Source organism: Protomyctophum bolini (assembly GCF_963924005.1).
Source record: "Protomyctophum bolini genome assembly, chromosome: 1".
In the NCBI taxonomy this organism is placed as follows: Eukaryota; Metazoa; Chordata; class Actinopteri; order Myctophiformes; family Myctophidae; genus Protomyctophum; species Protomyctophum bolini.
In genome coordinates, this window is record NC_137862.1 from 7,902,339 (window position 1) to 7,927,272 (window position 24,934).

Consider the following 24,934-nt stretch of genomic DNA (forward strand, 5'->3'; position numbering starts at 1 on the left):
ATGTCTTTATATTTTTTTTAAGGTTGAGAAATGAAATAATTATGGTCGTTTCTAATCTCAGCATTTCACAAGAGAAAGACGTGGATGCCTTTCGCTGCGCTGTTGGCGTTGCCATGTCTCATAGAAACAAGTAAATAGGTCTATAAAAATAATCCCAAAACAAGCGCATATAACAGGGGTCTGTAACCTATTTTCAATGAAGTGCCATGTTTTTAATTTCTAGATAGTGAGTCAGCCACAAGCTCACATCACAACAATAATCCATGTAATAATCACAATAACAATACTAATAATAATAATAATAATAACAATAAACTTCTTTGTAAACTCACTCATTTACAAACAAGCTCACATCAGAACAATAATGCATGTAATAATAATAACAATAATAATAATAATCATTATAAGAAAAACAACACTAACAACAGTACAGTACAGTACAGTACAGTACAGTACAGTACAGTACAGTACAGTACAGTACAGTACAGTAAAGACGTACAGTAAAGTACAGTACAGAGGACAACATTACAGTACAGTGCAATACTAAGGAGTGCAGTACAGTATCCTGCTACCCTAATAGACAGGGGTACATAAGCACATGGCCGTTTATCCAACAGCTTTCTCCCACCGAACCACACTTTCACCACACATCTCTATATGCAAAATAAAACCTGCACACTCCCAGAAAACATATAGACTACATTGCATTCGCCAAAAATGTCTTATTTACTGTTTAAATATTACTTTTGTCAAACACGCTATTATTGCTCAACCTCTACAGCCTACGTCAGAATCGTCATGTTGGCGTCTACTACGCCAACTACGTTCACTTAATGGGGCCAGTCCTTCACAGTGACACACGCGTTAGATCAACCACGCGACCGGGATGGTTTCTACCCCTCAATGTCGTGCCTACTCTACACTGCCATCCGAAGCCCCCTCCCCCTTTCACTGCTCCTTTGTCGCCAACTACGTTCACTTAATGGGGCCAGTCCTTCACAGTGACACACGCGTTAGATGAACCACGCGACCGGGATGGTTTCTACCCCTCAATGTCGTGCCTACTCTACACTGCCATCCCAAGTCCCCTCCCCCTTTCAGCGACTCGAACAGCAGCTCCGTCCGAAAGCCCACAGCACTACTGCACAGCCCCACACATGTCACACACCCAAATGAATCGAATGAATGAATAAGGCGCTTATATCGCTTTTGCTCAGTGGATGGGACATTTACATTAAAAGCAATCGGATGGACGCGTGGATAACGGCATGGTTGTGTGCAATCGGAGGGAAAGCTTCCATAATCCATATAGCTTCCATGCTAGCTGCTTCAGACACAGGGGAGGGAGATGGCCCGGTCTCGAGTGCGAAATAGCGCTTATGCAACAATTACCCTAAAAACACAAACACATCAACTCGATGTCATTGTGAATAAGAATTTCGAGCGACAAAATAATTTTTGGAAGGACACTTTCACCCAGTATGAAGCTATATGTGGTAGCCGTCTGTGTCACACCAAAACTGGTGTCCTATACAATCCTGTAACGATCCTCTCTTGCATCTGGGCTGAGGCACTGCCTGCGAGTTGGCTCCGTCTAATAAGCAAATTTAGAAATTCCTGTTTGAGAGCTAGCTAATTTAAGACATCCGGTTGCCTTCAGAATAAAATAAGGTCATTTAATTCGTTAATTACATAATTATTACATTACATTATTAGTATTATTGTTACATTACAGTTATTGTAAAGACACACATTATGTTCCTGTGTAAAAATAAGTAATTCAATATATCTAAATGGATAAATGCTATTCACTACAGTGCATGGACTTTAAAAAGTGGAAATTATACTTCTGGATTTGCAGGCCTGGCGCCACGGGGGGGGGGGGAGGGGTGTTTGCCCCCCTAAATCAACCTCTCTGCCCCCTTACATCAAAAGTGGAAAAAACTCTACAGTTACAGACAAAACAATTACAGGTACATTTCCAGGCATTCAATTAAATTCCCTTGCTTGAAAGGAAGGAAGTAAGGATGCATCTTAATACAGGATCCAGCAGCATCTTAATGATCTCCCATCTACAACTGGAAAAACAACATTCCTCACCTATAGGCCATCCTTGGGGTGGGGAGGGGTGCTAATGTAATTGTTGCAGTGGTCAGGGTGCTTAAGTGGCCAGCTACTGTAACTAGCCAGGGGTGCTAATGTCATTGTGCTGGGTGTGGTCAGGGTGCTTAAGTGGCCAGCTTAGCTAACAATAAGCTTCTTTGTAAACTCACTCATTTACAAACAAGCTCACATCAGAACAATAATGCATGTAATAATAATAACAATAATAATAATAATCATTATAAGAAAAACAACAATAACAACACTAACAACAGTACAGTACAGTACAGTACAGTACAGTACAGTACAGTACAGTACAGTACAGTACAGTACAGTACAGTAACGACGTACAGTAAAGTACAGTACAGAGGACAACATTACAGTACAGTGCAATACTAAGGAGTGCAGTACAGTACTATAATAATTTATAACCCATCCGTTACTACATGTGCAGGGCACACTACTGAGTTTAAAAACACAGCTGAAACATGAAGTGGAGTCTGTCAACTCCTTCTTCCCATATTGCGCTGCAACGACACTGGGATGAGGCCCCCGAAGGGGGCCGAAATTCTAGTTCTCAGAATAGACAAAGTATCATGTTCTGTTCTAGAGGAAAACAGCACATGACACTGAGGGCCATGATAGGAACCTTTAACAAGACTAACAGCTCTATGACTTCTGGTCCATCTTCACTCTTGGAGACCAACACGAACCATAGTTTTACTCGTCAAACGAATGGTTACAAATCGTGGTAATATGTGTATATGGCTAAGCTTTGGTTGACAGTTGACATGTCTATATAATCCTTGGCAGGTAATAAAATGATTGTGGTGTTGTAAGACAGACAGACATTCAAACTACATTTCATAAATCTCTGTGGCTCAGCTCAGTCTTGCAAAGCTCCCATCGGCTGTGTGACATGTAGGACTACAGCACAATGTCCGTGTCGAATGGGTCTAGTTTCCTGTCCAGATCAAAGCCATGAGGATTGAGGAGGGCTGCCATTGACGATATGCACATGGCTGCACATGGCCACCAGCTCAGTGGCCTTGTGGTTAGAGTGTCCTGAGACTGGGAGGTCGGGGTTCGATCCCCGGCCGGGTCTTACCAAAGACTCTAACAATGTGACCCAATGCCTCCCTGCTTGACACTCAGCATCAAGGGTTGGATTGGGGGTAAGTCCCTGCGACATACTAGCGTCATGTCCAGAGCGTGTACTTGTCTTGTACATCAAGCTGCCTCACGCTACAGAAACAGGAGATAGGCTCCTGCGCTATGGGCCTCATGGCTCGGCAAGGCTACTTACTTACATGGCTGCCATCTTGCCAGCAAGGTGCTAACTAGGTGCAACTTCGCATTGAAAGACCATTTATCCAAACAGAAAAGTCTTATCTAATTGTATTAAACAACATCAAACTTTGCAGCTGTACGAAAAGCTTGAATTATCCTCTTTCTATCTGCAAACTGTTTCATAGAAAGCCACCGTACACACATGTTCTGAACTACAACACATGTTCTGAACTACTACACATGTTCTGAACTACTACACATGTTCTGAACTACTACACATGTTCTGAACTACAACATCCTTCTCCATTATTTGCAAATTCAAAACGGTGGCCGTTGAGCGATATGCAACGACCACTTCCAAATTCCAACACTTTGAAAACAAATCACCTGCAATTAATTTCTTTTACAGGAAGTAGCTCATAACATGTCTACGGCGGATTTGGTATTGCAGCTCGAGCCAGCATTATCCATTGCGCACGTTCATGTTTCATACTGTACGTGAACGCTCGCAATGATAGTCAACGGCCGAGCGCGTTCACGTCTGGCCCATAAGCAATCCCAGAATGCACTGTTTCCAACCCGGAAGAACACCTCATGCGCGGGGTGAGCAACTCAATGCAAGTGGATGGGAGGAGAAATCCGGTGACGTCTCTATTAATATATACTCTAAGGTTGCACCTAGTTAGCACCTTGCAAAACCCCCCCAAAAAACATAATTCCATTATTTTCATTTCTATCATGTTAAAAAAAAAGGGAATTTGATCCCTGCAAGTGCTATAATGCACATGGAAAATGTATTAAGAAGTGACCAATGAAAAATCTATTAGGCTCACAGAAGTAACAAAATAAAATGTGTCATAATTAGTTAAATTATACAGTTTGTCTAATGTGTGCAATAATGTCATGGCATGCCATTTGAATTGACTGTATGATTGACGACGACCAGTAAGGATCAGTGAATGCAGAGTTCTAACCCTATCGGGGTTCCAAACTAGCACAACAATTTGTGTAGGCCAACTTTTACATTTTCTGTCCACAGACAAAATGTTATTTTGATACACTGTCTACCTACTAAAAGGGAAGTTTTTACACAGCTGCAGATCTGTTGTATGGCTGATTTCTAGGAAGCACGTGTCCATTTTCACTGTAGCTACAGTAGGAAGGAAATATGCAGCAGAAAGGAAGAAGAAAGTTTACAACCTCTCTCTGGGAATATTGAGTGCTAACCTTCACGACCTTTCAGCACAATACACTTTCCATTGTCTTTGTCCACAGCTCTTTCCACAAGCCATAATAAAGAGAAGCTACTCTCGCTGAATATGTTGTTAGCTATCTCATAGTTGATACTAGGCCCTACATTTCATCCATATTGAAGTAAAATGACAATGTGACATAAAATATAGCAGGAAGTCTCATAGAAATATCTTATAGAATGGCAGGTATTGGACAATAAAAATAAATAAATAAAGTCTGTTAACATGCTATATACTGTACTTTCAGTGTACCATCAGCTTTAGTTCAGCTCACAACTTCTAAGAGACTGATATATTTTGTTGATCTCGGGAGTGACTATAACACCTGCTTATGATACACTGTTCAAGGCCAATTTCCCTCCTCTTTTAGATATTATAAAGGCAGACTTAGATCGTTGGGCCCCCTTACCCCTCTCTTGGCTAGGTAGGATAGCTCTTATCAAAATGAATATTCTCCCCAGAATACTTTATCCATTGCAAATGATTCCTGTATTGTTGACAAACAAGGTTATCAAGGTACTAGAAGGCTGGTTAAGTACTTTCATTTGGAATGGGAAGAAGCCTCGGCTAAAATTGGCCAAACTTCAAATGGTTGGCGCAGATGGTGGTTTAGACGTGCCCAATATAAGGCATTACCAACTGGCCGCGCACCTCAGGGTGCTTACGAATTGGCTTAAATCGATATTTTGTTGATCTCAGCTCAATTTTTTTTATTTTTCTACACTATAATAGGCCTACCCAAAGTATGTACTGTACTGTACTGTACAGTACATGTCAATTCAAGGTCAAGATCACGATGTAGGCCTACATATGGGTACATAATTAATTATAGGGACCTGTGCCACGTTCTGGAATGCTGTTTCTATCTATACCCACCGTTCTAAAATTAAGCTACAGCCCAACCACTAACTGCAAACTACAAACAAGAGACTGGCAGAGGCATTTGCAGTTGTGTAAGTTACTGCAGTGATTAGCCACAGACATCAGCACAGTATGGCTGAAGACCCTCAGTAAGGATAGATTTGAAACAGTTGGGTATCAAATAATAAACAATTTTAGACGTGTTGTATAGTTAGTTAACTTTAGACCTACTTCCGATGGAGGGCTAAATTAATGTTTATATGTTAATTGTAGTCTGTGTTTCAGGTATAGTCAGGCCTTAAAGATTACACTTCAGAATTTTAAGCATCGCTCTTAGAGCCAAACAAATAGACTTGAATTCATGCTGTAGTATAGCCTACCTACTATTTTAAGACTATGGGGGTAAAGGAGTTGGACTAGGAGGAAAAAAGTAATCCACAGTTATATGAAACATGTTCATGTTCTGAAAATAAGTCAATATTTGTCAACAACAACAAAACAGACCATAAACTTGTGTTAAATGAGTGGATAATGGGCCAGAAGAGAATACAGTTAGATTGTTAAGCAATATTGTTCACCTTGCCTTTACATGAACTGCACATGAATGACTCACAAAATTGCACATTCCAAAGGAAATTCCGGCAAGACATAAGAAGAATGTGGTTGCAGTTGAATGTTTTGTTTAGACATACTCTATTCTATTGGAATCTACAAACATTTGAAATCTTTCCTGGGACTGCCTGTGACTGAGAGAGCGTTCCGGGGAAGCGTTTAGATGTTAGTTAGATGCTACTGTATAGTTGTAGGAGGTGTTACACTGTACACACTGTAGTGGATCATAGCACACTATCCCATTCTTAGAGCTGTCTAAGGACATGCCACACATTCAAGTCACATAATGCACAGGAAATTACTCATTCACAGTGCCGGTGGAGGGAGGTTTCCTTCACACACCCCCCTACCCTAACCCGAACAAATCACGGATCTTCTTGTAATATTAACCTGCAGATTTCTTTCATTTGATGCTCATGTTGTTGTTGTTGTTGTTGTTTTTCAACCATAGAAGACTTTCTGATCTATTGTCTGACGTCTCACAGACAATGGAAGCATCACGCAGGGAGTCCCAAAAAGGAGTCAATATTTTTGTCAACCTAAGGTTTATATAACCAGAAGTGATTGGAGCAAAAAAACATCAGTGCACAGTAAGTACACACTGCACAGTGGTCATTATGTCACAATGGAGGACATGTCACTGAATTTCATCCATCATTCCTCCTCTCTCTCCTGCGCTTTCAGTGACCTGACAAACTAATAATAAGGCAGCATATTAGGCAGCTGGCAGCTGCATTATGGTCTTAAAGCACATACTGTCAACTAGACCTGAAACATGACTGCTCGTGCAAGTACGAGCGTCATGTGAACCATGGCTAACTGACGTCAACCAGGTTTAGAAAAGTTAAATCAATTGAATTAATTGAATTGAATTAATGAATTGATAGCACAAGTCTTCCATCATTTCCTTAATTTAAGTATATCCTTCAATTGTAGGCTACTATTAATTCCATTCAAAAAACTGGAATGGCTGCTTCAGATACTTTACGATTGATTTGAGAATTGACAAAACAAATGTGTTACATGTATTCAAAACAAAACAGCATGGTGCATTATAGCCGCTCTAACGTGACCTGATCACTGTTGGGAAAATGGCCAAGTCAAAGACACGAAACTTATCAGACGTGAAGATGAACAAAATGTGATAATAACGTTACAAATTAAATGCCACTAAAGTGTCCCCACAGTTAATTGCAGACTATATAGTATCCACGGATAGCAAGCAAACAAACAAATTCAAACAAACAAATAACCAACAATTATAGGACCCATGAAATAGCAAGGAATTAAAACTATAGCCTACTTACTTCATTTGTTCAGCGATAATGAATATATATATGTACACAGGGCAGGCTGAGGGCAGGGCAGCAATAATTCGTCCAATTTCTTTGCTCGAAGCGTGTCTTTGAACGCACGTTTTGTTGTCAGTCATTCAGTGTGATGCAGCAGTAGGTCGGACCTGCCTCTGGGCTACTGAGGGCGGCGCTCAACGCATCACATCCAATCATAGAGAAACCACTCAAACCAGAGAGTGGAGACACGTAGGCTACTACCTCTAGAAACTTTTTACCTACATTTAAAATTAATGTATTCAACTGTTTCAACATGTCGGGGGAAAACACTGTAGGCTATGGTGTGATCATAAAGACGTATTCGCACTTCGCACAGCCACAGTGCCACACGATCTCTCTCTCTCTCTCTCTCTCTCTCTCTCTCTCTCTCTCTCTCAAACGCACGCGCGCGCGCGCGCGCGCGCGCACACACACACACACACACACACACACACCAGTCGACCACTATGCGGTAGTCGCATATCCTACTTTTTGTGAATGTATAGCCTACACAGACTAATTATGTCAGGGGTGACAATTCAATTCAAACAATAATTGCCCCCACGCGACAGAGTGATATGAGTCTAGCTGGCTTAATTATTATTACTAGCCAGGCTAAATTCAATAATGCATAATCTGCATCATCGTTCTTAATGTGTTGCTCATGTCTATATGGACCAATGCTATATGCTCTGCTAAATGCTAATCTTTATGCTCTGATCGTTTTGCCCGTGCATGCTGTGTGGTCTGTTGTGTCTTCCATGTTTATTGTTTAGTCTGTATTGTTACATCATCATGTGATCTGCCACAGTGACATATGGCACTCCTCAATCAATCAATCAATCAATCAATCAATCGATCAATGAATGAATGAATCAATCAATCATATCACAATGGATAACGTTTAAATTTGGACAGAAAGGAGCACCCTTGTGGTAAAAAAAAGACCTGCAGTTCAATACCCAGACGGAGCAGGGAAGTGGACCACTGTTGAAGTGTGTTGAACAATTGGCACTGAACCTGAGCTGTTCAGTGACCAGCAGTGTGTATAAACTGAAAAATGTCCCTCTTGAAAAATAAGTGGAAACTGTGTGACTTACCTTTGGTTACATAAAGAATTTAAAAAGCAAAGAAGTGAGTCTTATCTGTCTGAACTTCCTTAGCTTATTCCTCTCTCCCCTAGCTGCTCTTTCACTGACCTGCCAGAAACTAATCCCAGCATAAAGGCCGCATTAACATTCATCTCAAAGCACATACACTGTCAACACAACACCACGCCTACTGTATGTATTGCTGCTTGTGTGTCCCCAATCTCCCCAGGCCAAGGCCATACCCCACCCACTCATATTTACACCAGATGCAGCTGCCAAGCCGGTGGGGCCTGCATGAGAAAGATTGATTATAGCCTTCAGGTATGTAGCTGTGGATTAGATAACTCAAACTGAAAGAGTTGATTAAATAGTAGCCTACAGGTGCAGGCACATAAGCAGTAGAGTTGCAACAAAAATGCTGCTTGCGCAACCCCGGTTAGTTACAACCCGGTAGCTTCCAGACTTCATCTGGACAGAATATCCAGATGTATGACAAGTTAACTCAGACAGCATTCGTTCTATTTAGCCTATTGGATATTCATGGATAATAAATACATGAAAAGCAATCAAAGGTATGGAATCTACTTAGTCTTTTTCTTGTGTTTGTGTCTGTGTTTAGGAATAGCCTACCCCATTGAGATACAGTATCTCATTTCCGAGAGGGTCCTAACTACAATCAATACGATACACAAAAAAGGAGAAAACCAAAACACAAAACAAAACAAACAAACACAAAACACAATAACAGGGTATTAGGCCTATACAATATGCAAGCACAATAGCAAAGAGATGGACCAATTGTTCTGTCAGATATCACTGTCACTTCCGCTGGTCAGCATTAGAATACAGTTGATTAAACACATACGTACATATACATAAACACGTGAAACACATATACACATATATATGTACACATACAGTAGGCTACACTGTGTCAGTGTCTCCGTCACTCATTCAGCCTGATTCAGTAGGTGGATAGGGTGCAGTATACAGTGGATAGGGTGCAGTATACAGTGGATAGGGTGCAGTATACAGTGGATAGGGTGCAGTATACAGTGGATAGGGTGCAGTATACAGTGGATAGGGTGCAGTATACAGTGGATAGGGTGCAGTATACAGTGGATAGGGTGCAGTATACAGTGCAGGACATGCCTCTACTGTTTGGGGCGGTACTCACCATGTCAGCCCTGCCCTGTCTGTCACATTATGCCCTGTCAGCCCCAGGGTTAGTGACAGCACTGACAGGTAGTTTACTGCATGGGGAAGTGGGTGCAGTTATATCACCTATTGTTCCCACTTTTAATGATTTTAATGCATGACATCATTTGAAAGTATAGGGCTTAAATGTTCAGTGTGGGAATGTACTGGTACACACAACCTCTCTCTGTGTGTGTGTGTGTGTGTGTGTGTGTGTGTGTGTGTGTGTGTGTGTGTGTGTGTGTGTGTGTGTGTGTGTGTGTGTGTGTGTGTGTGTGTGTGTGTGTGTGTGTGCGTGCGTGCGTGCGTGCGTGCGTGCGTGCGCGCGTGTGTGTGTGTGTTTGTGTGTGTGTGTGTGTGTGTGTGTGTGTGTGTGTGTGTGTGTGTGTGTGTGTGTGTGTGTGTGTGTGTGTGTGTGTGTGTGTGTGTGTGAACTCTCTCAGCTGTATAGGGATCTATATGTTTAATGTGAAAACAAGGCCATCTTGTGGTCAGAGAACTAGAATGCACTCCCGAAAGAGAAATACTGTAGGTTCAACTAGCCTAGATAAAGGGCAGAGGGCATGCAGGTCTCCACCAGGGCAGGTCAGGTTGTGGCCTCCTGGTGGCGCTATAATAGGACAGGTCTCCACCAGGGCAGGTCAGGTTGTGGCCTCCTGGTGGTGCTATAATAGGACAGGTCTCCACCAGGGCAGGTCAGGTTGTGGCCTCCTGGTGGCGCTATAATAGGACAGGTCTCTACCAGGGCAGGTCAGGTTGTGGCCTCCTGGTGGCGCTATAATAGGACAGGTCTCCACCAGGGGCCAGGTCAGGCTGTGGCCTCCTGGTGGCGCTATAATAGGACAGGTCTCCACCAGGGCAGGTCAGGTTGTGGCCTCCTGGTGGTGCTATAATAGGACAGGTCTCCACCAGGGCAGGTCAGGTTGTGGCCTCCTGGTGGTGCTATAATAGGACAGGTCTCCACCAGGGCAGGTCAGGTTGTGGCCTCCTGGTGGTGCTATAATAGGACAGGTCTCCACCAGGGCAGGTCAGGTTGTGGCCTCCTGGTGGTGCTATAATAGGACAGGTCTCCACCAGGGCAGGTCAGGTTGTGGCCTCCTGGTGGTGCTATAATAGGACAGGTCTCCACCAGGAGCCAGGTCAGGCTGTGGCCTCCTGGTGGTGCTATAATTGGCCAATGTGAGGCTTTAGAAAGGCTCTCTCCTTTCTAAAATGCTGGGTGCAGCTGTGCCACTGCTGTTTACCTTGACCTTGGGGGATTTTCTGCCACCTGTTGGTGAAGGACATTAAAGACATGCCAAATAATGATGTCTATTATAGCCAGTATAAAGCATTAAAACTAAGCATTAAAAGGTAGAATTAGGTGTAGGCTATACCATTTGGATAGATGCACCAACGCAAAGCCAAGTAGTAGCACCCGCAGTTTCATTAAAGAGGATATTTCCAGAGCACTTAAACTTCCAGTTATAGGTAAAGAAATGTTGAGTATGTGGTTTTTGGTTTTGAATTTTGGTTCCAAAACACCCCAGAGAATTACCTGCAGGAAAGTGAAGGCTCGTTTCGCTGCTACAAGACAAGGGTCATTTGACACAAAATATTCATCATCCATTTATTGGAAACACCCAAGTTGAGCTCGTCTATGATTAAAGCGCCAAACGGAAAGATAAGGAGGGACTTGGAAGCAAAAGGAATGCCCATAGCAGGTGTACCCATCATAGGGATGGATCAGGAGTCCCCGGCGGAGACCAATATTGGAAAATGGTCACAGGAAAAATTGAGTTTTTATTTTTTATTTTTTAATGAAGGATTATAGTTGCACTGGAAATTGTATTTGGATGGCTGGTGCAAGGAGAAGTCACCATAACTGAAGTTGTGGACATTGAAGTGATGCACATCAGCGTCGGAGAGGAACAGCCACTGTCAGATCAGTTACGCAACTTTTGGGAAATCGAATCCCTTGGAATCCACATGAAAGAAATGCATTCTGAGAAGGAAGACAGCCGTGCATATCCACGGATATTCCAAACTTGACAGTTTTCAAATCAGCCTCATGGTGGCGCTACAACAGGCCAAGTTGCGTCTCACACACACACACACACACACACACACACACACACAAACCCAAACACACGTTTAAATTACTCCTTAACATTACTCCTAAACATGCATTCAGAATTTAAATTCCACTGTCTTCTGTGAAAGGGTAGTTGTTGGGGACGGTTATTTAATATTTACCTGCATCATGTGTCTGCTCTGCCAAGTTTAATAGCCTATAAAAAATAATTGTCTGCGCAAGATCATTAGTAGAAAAAGAGGTGTGTGACGTGACGTGTGTCGGGACTCGGGAGTCAGGTCAGACAGGCCTACCCCACGAGTCACGACTTGCTGACGAACAGTCGCCTGCATTAGGACGTTGATAGCATGTCGGCAAGCGACACCGCGTCGCCTCCTCTGACGGTGCATTTGGCATCAGCTGTGATGATGATGCTGCCGATGTTTCTCCGGAGTCCAGGCATCATCCATCACCACACCCACCCAGTGGTGCACAGCAGCAACAGCGGCATAGCAGCAGACAGACATCGGTGGCACGATGTTGCTCCTCCTCGCCTTAGTTCTGGCTTTCACTGTCACGACAACACCCGTCGTCAAAGCTATTCTTCCTGAATTAGTGCGTTCGGACTTTACTGTGACTCTGGGTGACCATTATTCCGCAAACAACGTGTTTGTGGAAGTGGAGGACAGTCAGAAGAAACGGGAGGAGGAGGAGGAGGATACGGCGGTCCTCCAAGTAAGCCCGCTATATCCATGTCTCAGCATCTCTGTGTTATCGTCATTTTAAGTGTGTGTTTTATTGCAAATAAGCCCCAAGTAAATTACCGATCGCTACTATTTTAAATATTTTAAATCTTAACAATTGATTTCATCCCGCACATTCTAAAAATAGAAAGAAGCTGGGTCACGCAGCTGCTGTCCCCTAAGTGTCAGAGAACATGTGCATAGGTATAGGTATAGGCAGCCTACAACAGTATAGTCTCCAATGATCAGTGAATAATCCAAGTGTTCATAATTAGGCCTACAATGTTTGAAAATTGAACCACAAGATTCGATTACAAGTTGGCTTATATAGCTAGCCTACACACTTAATTAACATGTTACATGTAGGATAATTATGCAGGAATAGGTTGATTGATTTAATTTCCACATAACATTATTATTAGCATGAATCAATATGTCAATCATTTCTAGATGGACAATGAAAGTGTTGAATCAGAACCGCAGCCCATGAGTGACGCTCCATCAATTGACAATGAGAGTGTTGAATCAGAACCAGAACCGCAGCCCAGGTCCAGTGATCCTCCATCAATTGACAATGAAAGTGTCGGATCAGAACCGCAGCCCAGTGATCCTCCATCAATTGACAATGAAAGTGTTGAATCAGAACCGCAGCCCAGTGACGCTCCGTCAATTGACAATGCCTCTGACAAAGTGACTGACAATCAAACTGTCCTTCCCTCGGAGGCCGTGGATAAGGTAGGATCAATGTACCTACAGTGGCAGGTTACAGGTACCAGTGCCACTTACAATAGTACCAAAATATTATATACAGTATTTATTTAAAAAAAAATCACAATGCATTTTGAGCTTGATTGACTATTTCCAAATAGCTGATGCATATAGAGTTAAAGTGATTAAACTGATTTTGTTGCTATTAACCAATTATGCTGGTATGGTACACCCTGCAAGTTGGAACGCACAAATAAATAACCACTGCACAAAAGCACAAACTAAAAAGCAGTGCAGTTCTTTGTTTTCCTGTGATATTACATTGTTCCCCTTCTTTCAGGAGACAGACAACATTACTGGACAAACAGAACCTCACCTTACAACTAACAGCATCCCACCCAGTGGCAAGGAAAATAATATCAATCATGTAAGTATAAGTGAACACTGTATACTGTATTGTTTGGCTCCTGAATATTTGTAATGCATATTATCCGTTGTGGTGAAAACTCACCCAAACCATGCAGATGCATCAAGTCTGAATGAAGGAAAAGGTCATGTCCAAAGTTTATTTTATTATTATCTTTTGAGCAAACAACGTTAATTAAATAAATAGCCATAGGCCTACTATATAACTTTAAAATAATTAACAAATACTTTTAAAATAATTCCATTGCAGATCCACAACACATTATTTTAAATATTGTGTAAAGATTATTGTTAAATGGATTTCATTGTGTAATAGTGTGTTGTTTATGTCACTATTGTATTCTCTGGTTTTCCTGTTTTAGTTTTCTAATTTGGTCAAAAATGACTGAAACCTCAGGGACTTGATAACAAGGCATCCTGGCCATTAATAATGCATAGTAATGTTAGCATATATCTGCTGATTAGGCAGGATGTCTGTAAAGGAATCAACTGATTTGTATTATTTGTACTCCTCCCCCCCCCCCCCCAATTAATCGCTATGCCAATTAACCCTTCTCACACATTTCTGTCTTGTCACTGCGACTGCACTCTATTGGCCCACCTACCAGTGAGGAGCCCCCCCCCCCCTCCTCCTCCCCACTGACAGGCTCCGCCTCCCAGCCTGTAGAAGTTGCTTGCTCAGCAACAATACAAGACCCTCTCTGCCCTTTTCTCTTAGAAGATGAGTAATAAGCCTAGTGGGACCGAAGGCTACTCTCTGCCTGCCTTCCCTCCCCCAACTATATGGCCAATTGTGTTCGTATACAGTATAGACACTTGGCTGAGCCATGCATCGCGGTGGATTCAAAACCCTGGCATAGACTCTGCAGTGGTGGACAGGTGCTTTTCCCCTGTGCCACCCGAGTACTCTGGAAGATATTTTATGCATACTAAAATAATGATTAACGAAATGCATGGCTAATGAAGCACATGGCCAATGGTGCAACATTTTAAATTGGTATAGGCTAAAGTACTTTCAGTACTATAGTACCTTCAAGTCGAGAGGAAAACGTATTTCTATGAATAAATTAAACAGAAAAGAAAGACAATAATTAAACCACTGTGTGACTCCTGACTCCTGGGCTTAACTGTTTTTACTGTAAATCCTGGAATGGTTGTATATACATTCCCCAGAGACAGGGCAAAGTGATTTGCGTGGCATTATTTTAGATATTATGTAGTTGGAGGACAAGCTGCACATGTCTGTCTGTCCTACTGTTAGGTAACTAACACCAAGGCAAGAAGAATACTATAAACGTGTTTAATTGTTTATAGTATTAAAGGTTTAGGATGGTAAGTAATTGTAGCATGTAGGGAACATCCCATCTGTATGCGCCACATTCCCAATGCTCCTTACCTAATCATGATGAATTCCTGTTTATGATGAATTCCTGTTCTGTTCTTGGTCTATATAGAAGTGTCTATTTGTACGTCTCTAAATGTTTTGATAAATTGAACATGGTGGACCCTCTTGTAAACAAGTGTAATTGGGTCATCCACTCACAGTTAACAGTCTTTGTATTGAGTTTGTGCTTGAAATGTATTGTAATTCTGCAAACTGTTAATAAATATTTCAATCAATCAATCAATCAATCAATCAATCAATCATTTATCTTACAATTGTAATGTGAAGTCTCATAGCAGCCCTGGGTATTTCTGTGTCCTTTTTGCCTGTAGGAGTGCATCATTGATGAGGACTGTGGTAAGGGGAGGTACTGCCTCTTTGACAAACACAAGTGTCTACGTTGCAAGGCTATAGATGTGGTAGGTGAAATAAATTAACAACTTATTATTATTATTATTATAGAAATTAACAACTTGCACCATGACATCCCAATTTTTGGGGGAATATTCACAGACATTTGTTTTGACACATTGTGAGCTTGAAGATCAGCTATTTTCAGAGAAGAGATTTATTGTAGAGATTATACATTCACAAAAATAACCTGGTTGAACTGTAAAGGCCTTAATTTGCAGACAAATATTTTGCATTTTATTTACTGCGAAAAACTCTGTCTGCAAAGGCAGTATATAGGGTTTAAATTCATACAGAAACACATAGACGCACGCACACACATGCACGCGCGCGCACAACACACACACACACACACACACACACACACACACACACACACACACACACACACACACACACACTCACACGCGCGCGCACACACGTACACACACTGTTTTCTGTTGTAATTATTTTTCTCATTGTATACTATATTTATCTGTCCTATATTTATATACTGTTATTTGTAAGATGTTATGACATACATAGTGTGTATTAGAATTGATTCAGAGTGTACTTAATAGTGTATTATTGATAGTTGAGTACTGTGCTGTGACTGCATTGCAGCAGGCCTACAAGTGTAATCGGAGAGTCAGTGTTATCAATTCTGAAAGCCACAGCAGCTGCTCTGGGTTTTATTTTACAGGACAATGTGTGTCAAGGTTAAATATGACCTCTTCCTTCGTCCTTTGCTCTCAGTGATTACAGTGACAGGCAATGACAATCACATGTGTAGAGACACACTTTCTTGTCTTATTTAAGATTAAGCTACTGTAGAGTCATGCTAACCCCAAAGTGCCTGCTTTGGAGGAGGTAATGTTGGTGATGTAGACACTGGACTACAGTAATGGAGGAGGTAATGTTGGTGATGTAGACACTGGACTACAGTAATGCCAACATCAGGTGTGTGTAGTGTGTACTGTGCACTACAGGAAGTGACAGGAATATATTAAAGGGGGATATGATATGTATTTGTTAAATAGCGCTATATTCGTATAGTAATCAACCATTGCTACAGTATACAGTATATATATAGTTTTTCTTTTCTTTTTCAGTGTTCCCTATCTTTACCCTTTACAGCTCTTAAACAGAATACAGGATATGTGAAATTGTGAAAGTGACGACTAAAATAAATGAACTAACGCAACTGAAACTGGAGAATTTAAGCTGATAAATGGGTTTCCCGATTGGCTGAAGTGAATATCTACCTGAAAATGTATTTTCTGTTTAATAAAGTGCTGAAGAGACAGAGAGACCCATGTAACTGAGCAAACACTCCTGCGAACATCAAAATGTAGAGCTTTGACTTTATCACTTTATAAACGTTTTGTTTTATCCACAAGGCAGTCCTCATGTCAGCCTGTACTACATTATTTGTATTTTGTATCCCAGATTCAAATACAGAACCCATTGTTGTTTTATGCCACTATTTTTGTAACCCATTTTTCACCCAGTGCCAATTACTAAACTGTAATCCTGGGCACTACTCTTCATCTGCCAACTGTAGGGACACCAAACTGAGCTCATGCTTCATTCAATGCATGAGGACTTGAGGAGTGAGCACTTCTTATCATCTGACAGGGGGGGGTTCCTTTCCCCTCCATCAGGCTGACCAGGGGCAGGCAGTATAGAGACAAGGACGATTACTGCATGTTTGTTATGAGGGTATAGTCAGGGTACCTACCCTAAGAGACACAGGGAGACCATACAAACTCCATACAGAAAGGCCAACCTCACCTAGGGTATGAGCACTGATGATGCGGAGGAGAGCACACGACTCCAGCGCCCACAGCGGGGAAATTAACACGGGACCTTCTAGCTGTGAGGCAACAGTGATACCGCCACCGTCCACCTTCAGGAAAGTCTGTTTTTAAGCATTGACAAAAACCACGACGGCAGTGCTTACCATAGGGCTGTGTATTGGCAAGAATCTGGCAACGCGATACGTATCGCAATACAGGGGCCGCCATTCAATAGTGATATGTTACGAATCCATATTGTAAGCAAGGCAATATATTGTGGTTTTTCCTTTCTTTCTTTTTTAAATCTAATTTTAGTAAAATTGTAGTATAAACCACTGGTTCTCAAATGGCGTCTGGGGACCCTCAGATATAGACCGGCTATTTCCAAAATAATTGGACAGATCTTTGCCTTATGGGGATCCCTGGCACAGGAACGGGGCTCTACGGCCAGATGCATAGTTTGAAGTGCTTGAGAATCACTTTACACTTTCTTTCTTTTTTCTTAGAAACACATGCAGTTGGTGTTTCTCTATTTGTGTTTCAGCCCTGCACCAAGGATGAGGAGTGCTGCTCTGGACAGCTGTGTGTGTGGGGTCAGTGCACTCAGAACGCCACAAAGGGTGAGGCTGGCAATATTTGCCAGTACCAGACTGACTGCAGTACAGACCTCTGTTGTGCTCTCCATAAAGGTATACTATTATGCTAATGCAGTAGCATCACACGTCTACTAAAGCACAGGTTTTGACTGTGTGTGTGTGTGTGTGTGTGTGTGTGTGTGTGTGTGTGTGTGTGTGTGTGTGTGTGCGCGCGCGTGCGTGCGTGTGTGTTCAGCGCTCCTCTTCCCAGTATGCTCAGCTAAGCCCATTGAACGTGAGCGGTGCTATGGTTCTCCTAACCACCTGATGGCGCTGCTGTCCTGGGACATGCAAGGTGAGGGACCTAGGGAACACTGCCCATGTGCAGGGAATCTGGAGTGCCAGCCACTGGGGTGAGTACAGTGGCCTTTAAGTAGGCCTATATTGCACCCTGCTTCATATGCTATTCTTGTCAAACAATGGCATTGCCCTTGCTTACCCTCTGTAGTTAAAAGGCACTGGGTCTGTATTGAATACTGTGAAGCCTAAAATACTAAATACTAAAAAGCCTTTTGTCCATATGCCACACTGCACAAAGCTTTGCCACACTAAAAAGTGCATTATTCCCTCTTGACAGGCGAGGCTCCATGTGTCTTAAAGAGCAGAATTCAAGTGAAGAGGAGATGACTGATACACTGTATTCAGAGATAGACTACATAGTCTAGAAATGGGTCAATTCAGATTGCCTTAAAACTACCAGACAGCAGGGTCTCCATTAAATCCAACTGAAGAAGTATTGTACATCCCATGTCCATGACACCCAAAGAGTTGTTCTATTGCCCATTGCTTAAGCCTTAGCCAGTACTTTGTTGCAAAAAGTAGCGTTTCCAATTTGTTAACTTGATCCAATGTGGTGGAACTTTCACCATGGAACCTGAATTATTGAAGAAATGTGTTGAGAAGTGTATGTGCTCTTTGTCTTTGCTGAAATATTGAAATCCCATGAGAGATGTTCACAAACATGTAACTAACATGAACGTGCAGGACACTACTTCAGTCTTGGAGCAACAATGAAGCAGACAAATGAATGCCAATGTGTTTAGCAATACTATATTTTCAGCTATGTTATATGCTCAGCATTACAACAAAAGAATCTCAGGCGCCACTTCAGAAAGTGCAAACTACTTAAAAATGTCAGGTATAGAAATGGTTAAATATATCTCTTTTTAAAAGATTCAGCGATTTATACTACCAGTTACCTTTTTGTCATTGTCAACAACTGTTAGTTTAACATGCAACACTCATGACAATCATTTATTTCATACACTAGTATAAAGAAGGCATGTGGTATTATACTGTAACATTGTCCCATGACAACTATGCCATGAAGGACAGATATTGCAATAATCTTATCCTTAACAATATTAACCTCACCCATTTATTTCTTTAAAACATTGTGCTTGTCTTACTCATATTAAAGTTAAGGTACCGATATTATCTAATCAATATTTACTAATCAATATTAGTAAATTGTAACTACATTTGCTCATTTGTTCAAATGCTATTGAAACAATGGTTCAATATCACAGAATTCCTGATGGTGCCTCTAGATTGGAGTGACATGTTGTCCTGTTTGGTCCCGAGTAATAAGACAGTAGTCACGACTGAGTCAAGTGTCCACACTTAACCCAAAAATAGCTTTTATACTTTACACACACAGCGGTATTCATTTAACCTCAATGTAAATTTGAACCAATTGTTCTGAGCCATCAATTTGTGTTTCATGTGCACAGCAGTTGTTCATATCATGTAGGTACACTAGGCTATATCCTATCCTAGTATCTCTGACTGTCTCAGACGTGAAAGATACAAGAGCAATGCATATTTTGCATCTATACCGGTGCTGGATGATAGAATTTGCATGCAACTATCATTATGTAACCTGAGTTCGTTCATCTTATGAAGGCCTGCAGCTTTGCACATTGTACTAATTCTGCTTTGGAGGAAAATAAAATATTTTAAAGGTTTTACCAGGGTCAGTGGTTCTTTACATGCAACGAGAATTCATGAAGTTGTCGTTTACATCAACAGGAAACTGCAGTTATGGAAAAAAGCATTTTTATTTGTTTCTAAAATCATCTTAAACTATGTTCACACAGGATTTCAATTTCAAAGGAATAAACATAAACAACCACAAAAGGAAAAAAAAGAAAAGAAAAAAAAAAAAGTTCTTCTTCATATATTGGCATTCCTACAGTGAATAGCTGGTGGCAGCATTAAAAGCCCAGAGGGGTTCGGCGGACTCTTCTCCAGTGTGCAGAACAGATGCCCCAACGTTGAACAGGTGTAGAGAGGACCCAACGTTTAGCACGTCCAAGGGCCTCTCTACATCCCCAGGTCTGTCTATCAAGCAGCAGTAGGTAGAAGGGCCAAAACAACCACACTCTTTGCCAAAATCACACTGAGGGCTCCCGCCCCTCAACCCAAACACACCGAGGGCTTATTTTCTTATTTCTGTTGTATGGCCAACGTGTCCCTCAAGAAAAATGGCATATTTTTCCAGTTGAAAATGTGCCATTTTTTGTCAAGGGACACGATAATGTGATGAATAAAACAATTACATTTCTAAATGAAAACAAAATGGTTAAACAGACAAAATGTGTGCGCGTATTCTCATAAGACCCAATATATAATTAAGTCTGGAGCAAAATAATAATTTACAATAAACAAAAACAAAATATATATTTTTTAAACATACCGGTAATCAACATGGTTTTGTTTTATTGTCCTTGACAGCAAAAGACCAATGGCCTACCAGATAATCCTGTGTAAGTGAAGCAAGGCTGCTAAAGCATGATGGAAGCAGCAGTAAGACAATCCACCATGACACGTTATTACGCTGTGGCTTTCTGGTAGAAAGGCAGAAACAGCCAAAAGCAAAAAGATGATTTCTTTTTTAATCAATGATCTAATTTTCCTATCTAATAATCCCATTTGACTCACCAGAAGGATTGAGGACTGGAAAAAGAGCTGCAGATACTATTAATTGTATTGTCCCAAAAATGGGGGACAATGTTAGGATAAGGTCTCTGGTCTGATGAGACAGGAATGAACATTATTGAATTTGGACAATGAATGTTGATGAAACAGACAGATGCTTAAAACCCATTTTGGGCGGGAACCCCTTTTGGTGTTTTAAACATTGTTATAATTTAGCTATTGAAAAATAGCAGATCTACAAGTTCTTTTTTTGTTTACCGTGAAAATGTGGTCGAAATCCTGACAGAAAACTGTCAGGATTTAGAAGACATTTTATAAATTTCGACGTCAGGCCTAAATGGGTTAACAGTGCCCAAAACAGTAAGAGAGATACCCAGGGACAGAGGTGGGGAAGTGCCGTTTACATGAGGGGAGACAGATGACACAAAGAGACACTGACGGATGTCTTCCACTTCCAGCTTCACAGTTCTAACATCCATGCATCCATCCCTGCAACACTACATCCAACTGATTTGTCTATACAGTATGTGATTAGTCTCTTAATCAATAGCTTCTGTACTTCCCTTTCAACTTTTACAGTACAAGACACTATCGTGCACAATATCTGTGCCAATCTCTATCCCCATTGGAGCTCAGAGTGGAGGGCAAGAGAGCGCCAGTCGGGCCGCACAGCACTGCTTTGACCTTCAAGTCCATTATTAGAGCCTGTCTGTGTTTCAGACAGGGCTCCTCAAGGTCAGCCATGCTACGTTGCAGCAGGCGGGTGATCTAAGGTAACCAGGCCCAGTGCGCTGCGCCTCAGTCCTGCCCCGGGTCCTTGGCAGGGCCTCCGTCCAGGTAGATCTTGAGGGCTTTCTCCTTGCGAGGAGAGTAGCTGACACGGTGTCCGGTCTTCAGCAGGCGGCTGCTCTCCTTCTTCATCAGCTCATTGCGCTCGTCTTCAGACAAGTCCATAAGTTCTTCAGTGTTATCCCTGTACAGAAAATTACATTACATACATAATATGGCACAATACAGTATAACTGAGATTGTTTTGTGGAATATACGTGGTATTTAGTTCTATCAGTGGAGTCTATACTATAAAAGAAACCTTGAAATACTAAAAAGCATAAATACAAAAGAAAACCCATTTTTGGAAATTATCTCCAGCTTATTTTGTACGGGAAGCCAAACTATTAGCATTTCTAATCAGATTTATCACATTATTAATCACCATTCATAACTATGTCCATTAGCACACGTTTATTTTAGTGGGAACAGAAAGATTAGTGACTCTCGCTCGGTTCACCTGAAGAAGACCACAGCTCCATCGTCACAGATGTAAAGGGGCCACACGTTGAGCGTCGACACCTTAGGGTTCCAGTCCAACTCCTGATGGATCTCCAACACAGATATATCACAAGGAAAGGTCCCTCTCCCCTGCGGGCAGAAATATGCTCAGTCAATACTTTAATGCGTTTAGCATCTGCTAAACTATCTAGTTTAGAAATGTATGGTTAGATTCATGTAAAGCTAAGGTAAAGGTAAAGCTTACATACCTTTGCAAACTCCAGGTTTTCAAGAGGAATAAGACTTATTTCCCTGAGCTGCAGAAGGAGTGTCAAGAATGAATCGTAAATGGACTTCATATCAATCGAATCGATTAGAAATCAATACAATCATTGCTGCCATCATGACAATGAGTTGAGACGAAGACAAAGTCCATAATAATTATTCATGATGTATACATTATGGACAAGGGGTCAGAATAAACTATGGACATAACTCCAACTTGTCTCAATATTACTCCAACTTGTCTCAATATTAGTCTAAATAGGTTCCCAAAATTCTCCAAAGTATCTAAACGTACAAAGATACACCAATTACCCACCTATTTCAAAGTGACAATAAAAAAGTGCTAGTTTCACTATTTTGTTTATTTTATAAATTTTTTACATTTATAGAGCTTTATCTTAAAAAAAACAACTGTTGAATGTTTTTACTTTTGGGATATTATGAAATATTTTTTTTTAAAGTAGGGAAAAGGGGATCATTTACTCCAGTCCTCACCCATAACAATGGGCCTGGAGTCTCTACTGTGGGAAGCACTGGTTCTAATGAGTGGAACCAAAGTGTCAACTGTATTCTCAAGTGATGCATAAAAACAGCAATGTTTTCCGTGTGATACTCGGTGAGGAAATATGACACCAATGCAGATACCGTTGGCTGTCCATGGGTGAGAATGTTAAGAGATGAAAACAAGGTCAGGTCAGGACAAGGAGTGCGTCAGTCAGTAGTGTAGGAATGTGAGACGCAAGGTCAAACACATCGCTGAATGTACATTTAAACACTGGTATTAGGTTTGGACCAAGGTTAAACTAGTTAAAGCTTTTATGTCCTATTTGGGATTCAAACCCTGGTCTCCCACAATAAGGCATTTTGTTACCTTCTGTTGGATTCATATTAATCCATTTAAGCCTGACCTCGACATTTAAAAGAAATCTTCTAAATCCTCCAGTTCTTTTTTTGTTTTTGTTTTTTTCACGATTTTTCAATTGGCGCGCTATGAGCTTGTAGATCTGCTATTTTTCAATAGCTAAAGTATTGTCTGTCCTGATGAAGGTCGAATAGACTGAAACGTTGAATAAAGAACATTTTTGGCAAGTTTTCTGACGGTGTGCAAAAACCCTTCTTAGTTTTTCAAAGATATAAATGTTTTTTGCATCGTGACTACAAGCTGTGCGATCTTTCTTTTTTCCAAGTCTTGTCATGGTCAGAACCTCCTACCTCTTTAGTTTGTTCATATTTGTACTGTTAATCAAGAGGCAATACTGGTGAGGATATATTGCGCTTGACTGATTGCACTACTGATAACCAGACAGTGGCCTTGTGGTTAGAGTGTCCGCCCTGAAACTGGGAGGTCGGGGTTCGATCCCCGGCCGGGTCATACCAAAGACTGTAAAAACGGGACCCAATGCCTCCCTGCTTGACACTCAGCATCAAGGGTTGGATTTGGGAGTCAAATCTACTAATCAAATGATTCCCGAGCGCGGCACAGATGCAGCTCACCGCTCCAAGAGAGATGGGTCAACAGCGGAGAACAAATTTCACTGCGGTGACGTGTGTGACAAATCGTACGACTTTGACTACTTATCAGCTAGTAGGTGTCCTACCCGATACCAGGGTCTGATTCCCCTAAGGGACAATAGGGAGACCACTTGCAGATGTGCTACTTACATTGTATTAATGTATTCTACTTTACCATACGAAGTGGTTATAACGTTTTATTTATTCAAGTACAATTCTAGATTGTAGCTTTAACAGAAAGCAATGAAATAATAATGAAAACTAGATAAAAAAAAAATATGAAATCTATTTTCCAATTTTTATAGCTGAGCCAGTTCTTGGAGAGAAAAAAAAAAGAAAATACCACACTGTTATAAAAAACTATTTAAAACAAAACAAAACAAAAGTGAAAATTTCAAGACTATAATAACCTTAATGGACAGATTAAGCAGAGATACGAACCTTTTCCTTGAGTTCATCTACGCTGCTGCTCTCCAGAACCACCTCCTGGAAGGGCTCCAGCTTCATCTTCGCCGGGCTCCAGCGTCGGGTCAGAACAGCCAGCTGGGACATGGACTTCATCTTCTCTGGTTCTGAGGAGGACACAGGAAGCCATGGGCCATTACATTGATTCTTGTTTTGAACGGTGCTATATGAATAAAGCTTTATTATTATTCTTTTCACTTTTTTTTAAATTTAAATAGTGCATAGTGCAAACTAAAGCAGATGTCTTTTTTTTTAAACACAGCGGATACAGGGACGCTGCAATGTTTTCATCCAGTTTGCCATTTCTACAGCTGTTATGCAATTTCATGTTTTTTTTGGGTGCTCAATCCATGGAGAATTACCACACATTCTGGTCACCAATCATTTATCCCACGATTTTGTAACCCATTTTTCACCCCTGTGTCAATCATCTAATGTGATCCTGGGCTCTACACACCCTCCACCAACCTAGTCCCCATATATGGGGGACAAGGGGAGAGCAACGGACTTAACTCATGCTTCCTTCATGCCTGAGTGTCCAAGTCGCTCCTTTACACCTGACAGGGGGGAGTTTCCCTGGTTGGACG

At 41.3% G+C, this 24,934-nt stretch overlaps 3 protein-coding genes across 16 annotated transcripts in view; 1 reads left to right on the plus strand and 2 right to left on the minus strand.

Annotated features, from left to right (window-relative positions):
* The window catches only part of mical2a (microtubule associated monooxygenase, calponin and LIM domain containing 2a), a 66,183-nt gene extending 58,631 nt beyond the window's left edge, over positions 1–7,552 (minus strand). For all 12 annotated transcript variants that reach the window (XR_013963975.1, XR_013963976.1, XR_013963977.1 and 9 more), the window contains exon 1: positions 7,427–7,552. The gene's annotated coding sequence lies outside the window, so the exon portion shown is untranslated. The remainder of the gene's footprint in view (positions 1–7,426) is intronic.
* Positions 7,553–12,281: 4,729 nt separating this feature from the next.
* On the plus strand, positions 12,282–19,816 carry dkk3a (dickkopf WNT signaling pathway inhibitor 3a). Of its 2 annotated transcripts, none has more exons than XM_080784318.1 (7): positions 12,282–12,526; positions 12,985–13,269; positions 13,583–13,669; positions 15,385–15,471; positions 17,786–17,930; positions 18,073–18,229; positions 18,454–19,816. In XM_080784318.1, exons 1-7 carry the CDS (start codon positions 12,329–12,331, stop codon positions 18,539–18,541), a joined length of 1,047 nt encoding a protein of 348 aa, XP_080640444.1. In that variant the 5' UTR covers positions 12,282–12,328; the 3' UTR covers positions 18,542–19,816. The 2 variants fall into 2 exon arrangements, with proteins under 2 accessions (XP_080640444.1, XP_080640445.1); XM_080784319.1 differs by having other exon boundaries at positions 18,088–18,229.
* A 101-nt stretch (positions 19,817–19,917) lies between these two features.
* Positions 19,918–24,934, minus strand: part of usp47 (ubiquitin specific peptidase 47) — a 31,708-nt gene continuing 26,691 nt past the window's right edge. For both annotated transcript variants that reach the window (XM_080765104.1, XM_080765103.1), the window contains 4 exons: positions 24,324–24,454; positions 22,355–22,402; positions 22,105–22,235; positions 19,918–21,789 (listed from right to left, as the gene is read on the minus strand). In XM_080765104.1, coding sequence (XP_080621230.1) covers positions 21,615–21,789; positions 22,105–22,235; positions 22,355–22,402; positions 24,324–24,454 — 485 coding nt within the window. In that variant the 3' untranslated portion in view covers positions 19,918–21,614. The remainder of the gene's footprint in view (positions 21,790–22,104; positions 22,236–22,354; positions 22,403–24,323; positions 24,455–24,934) is intronic.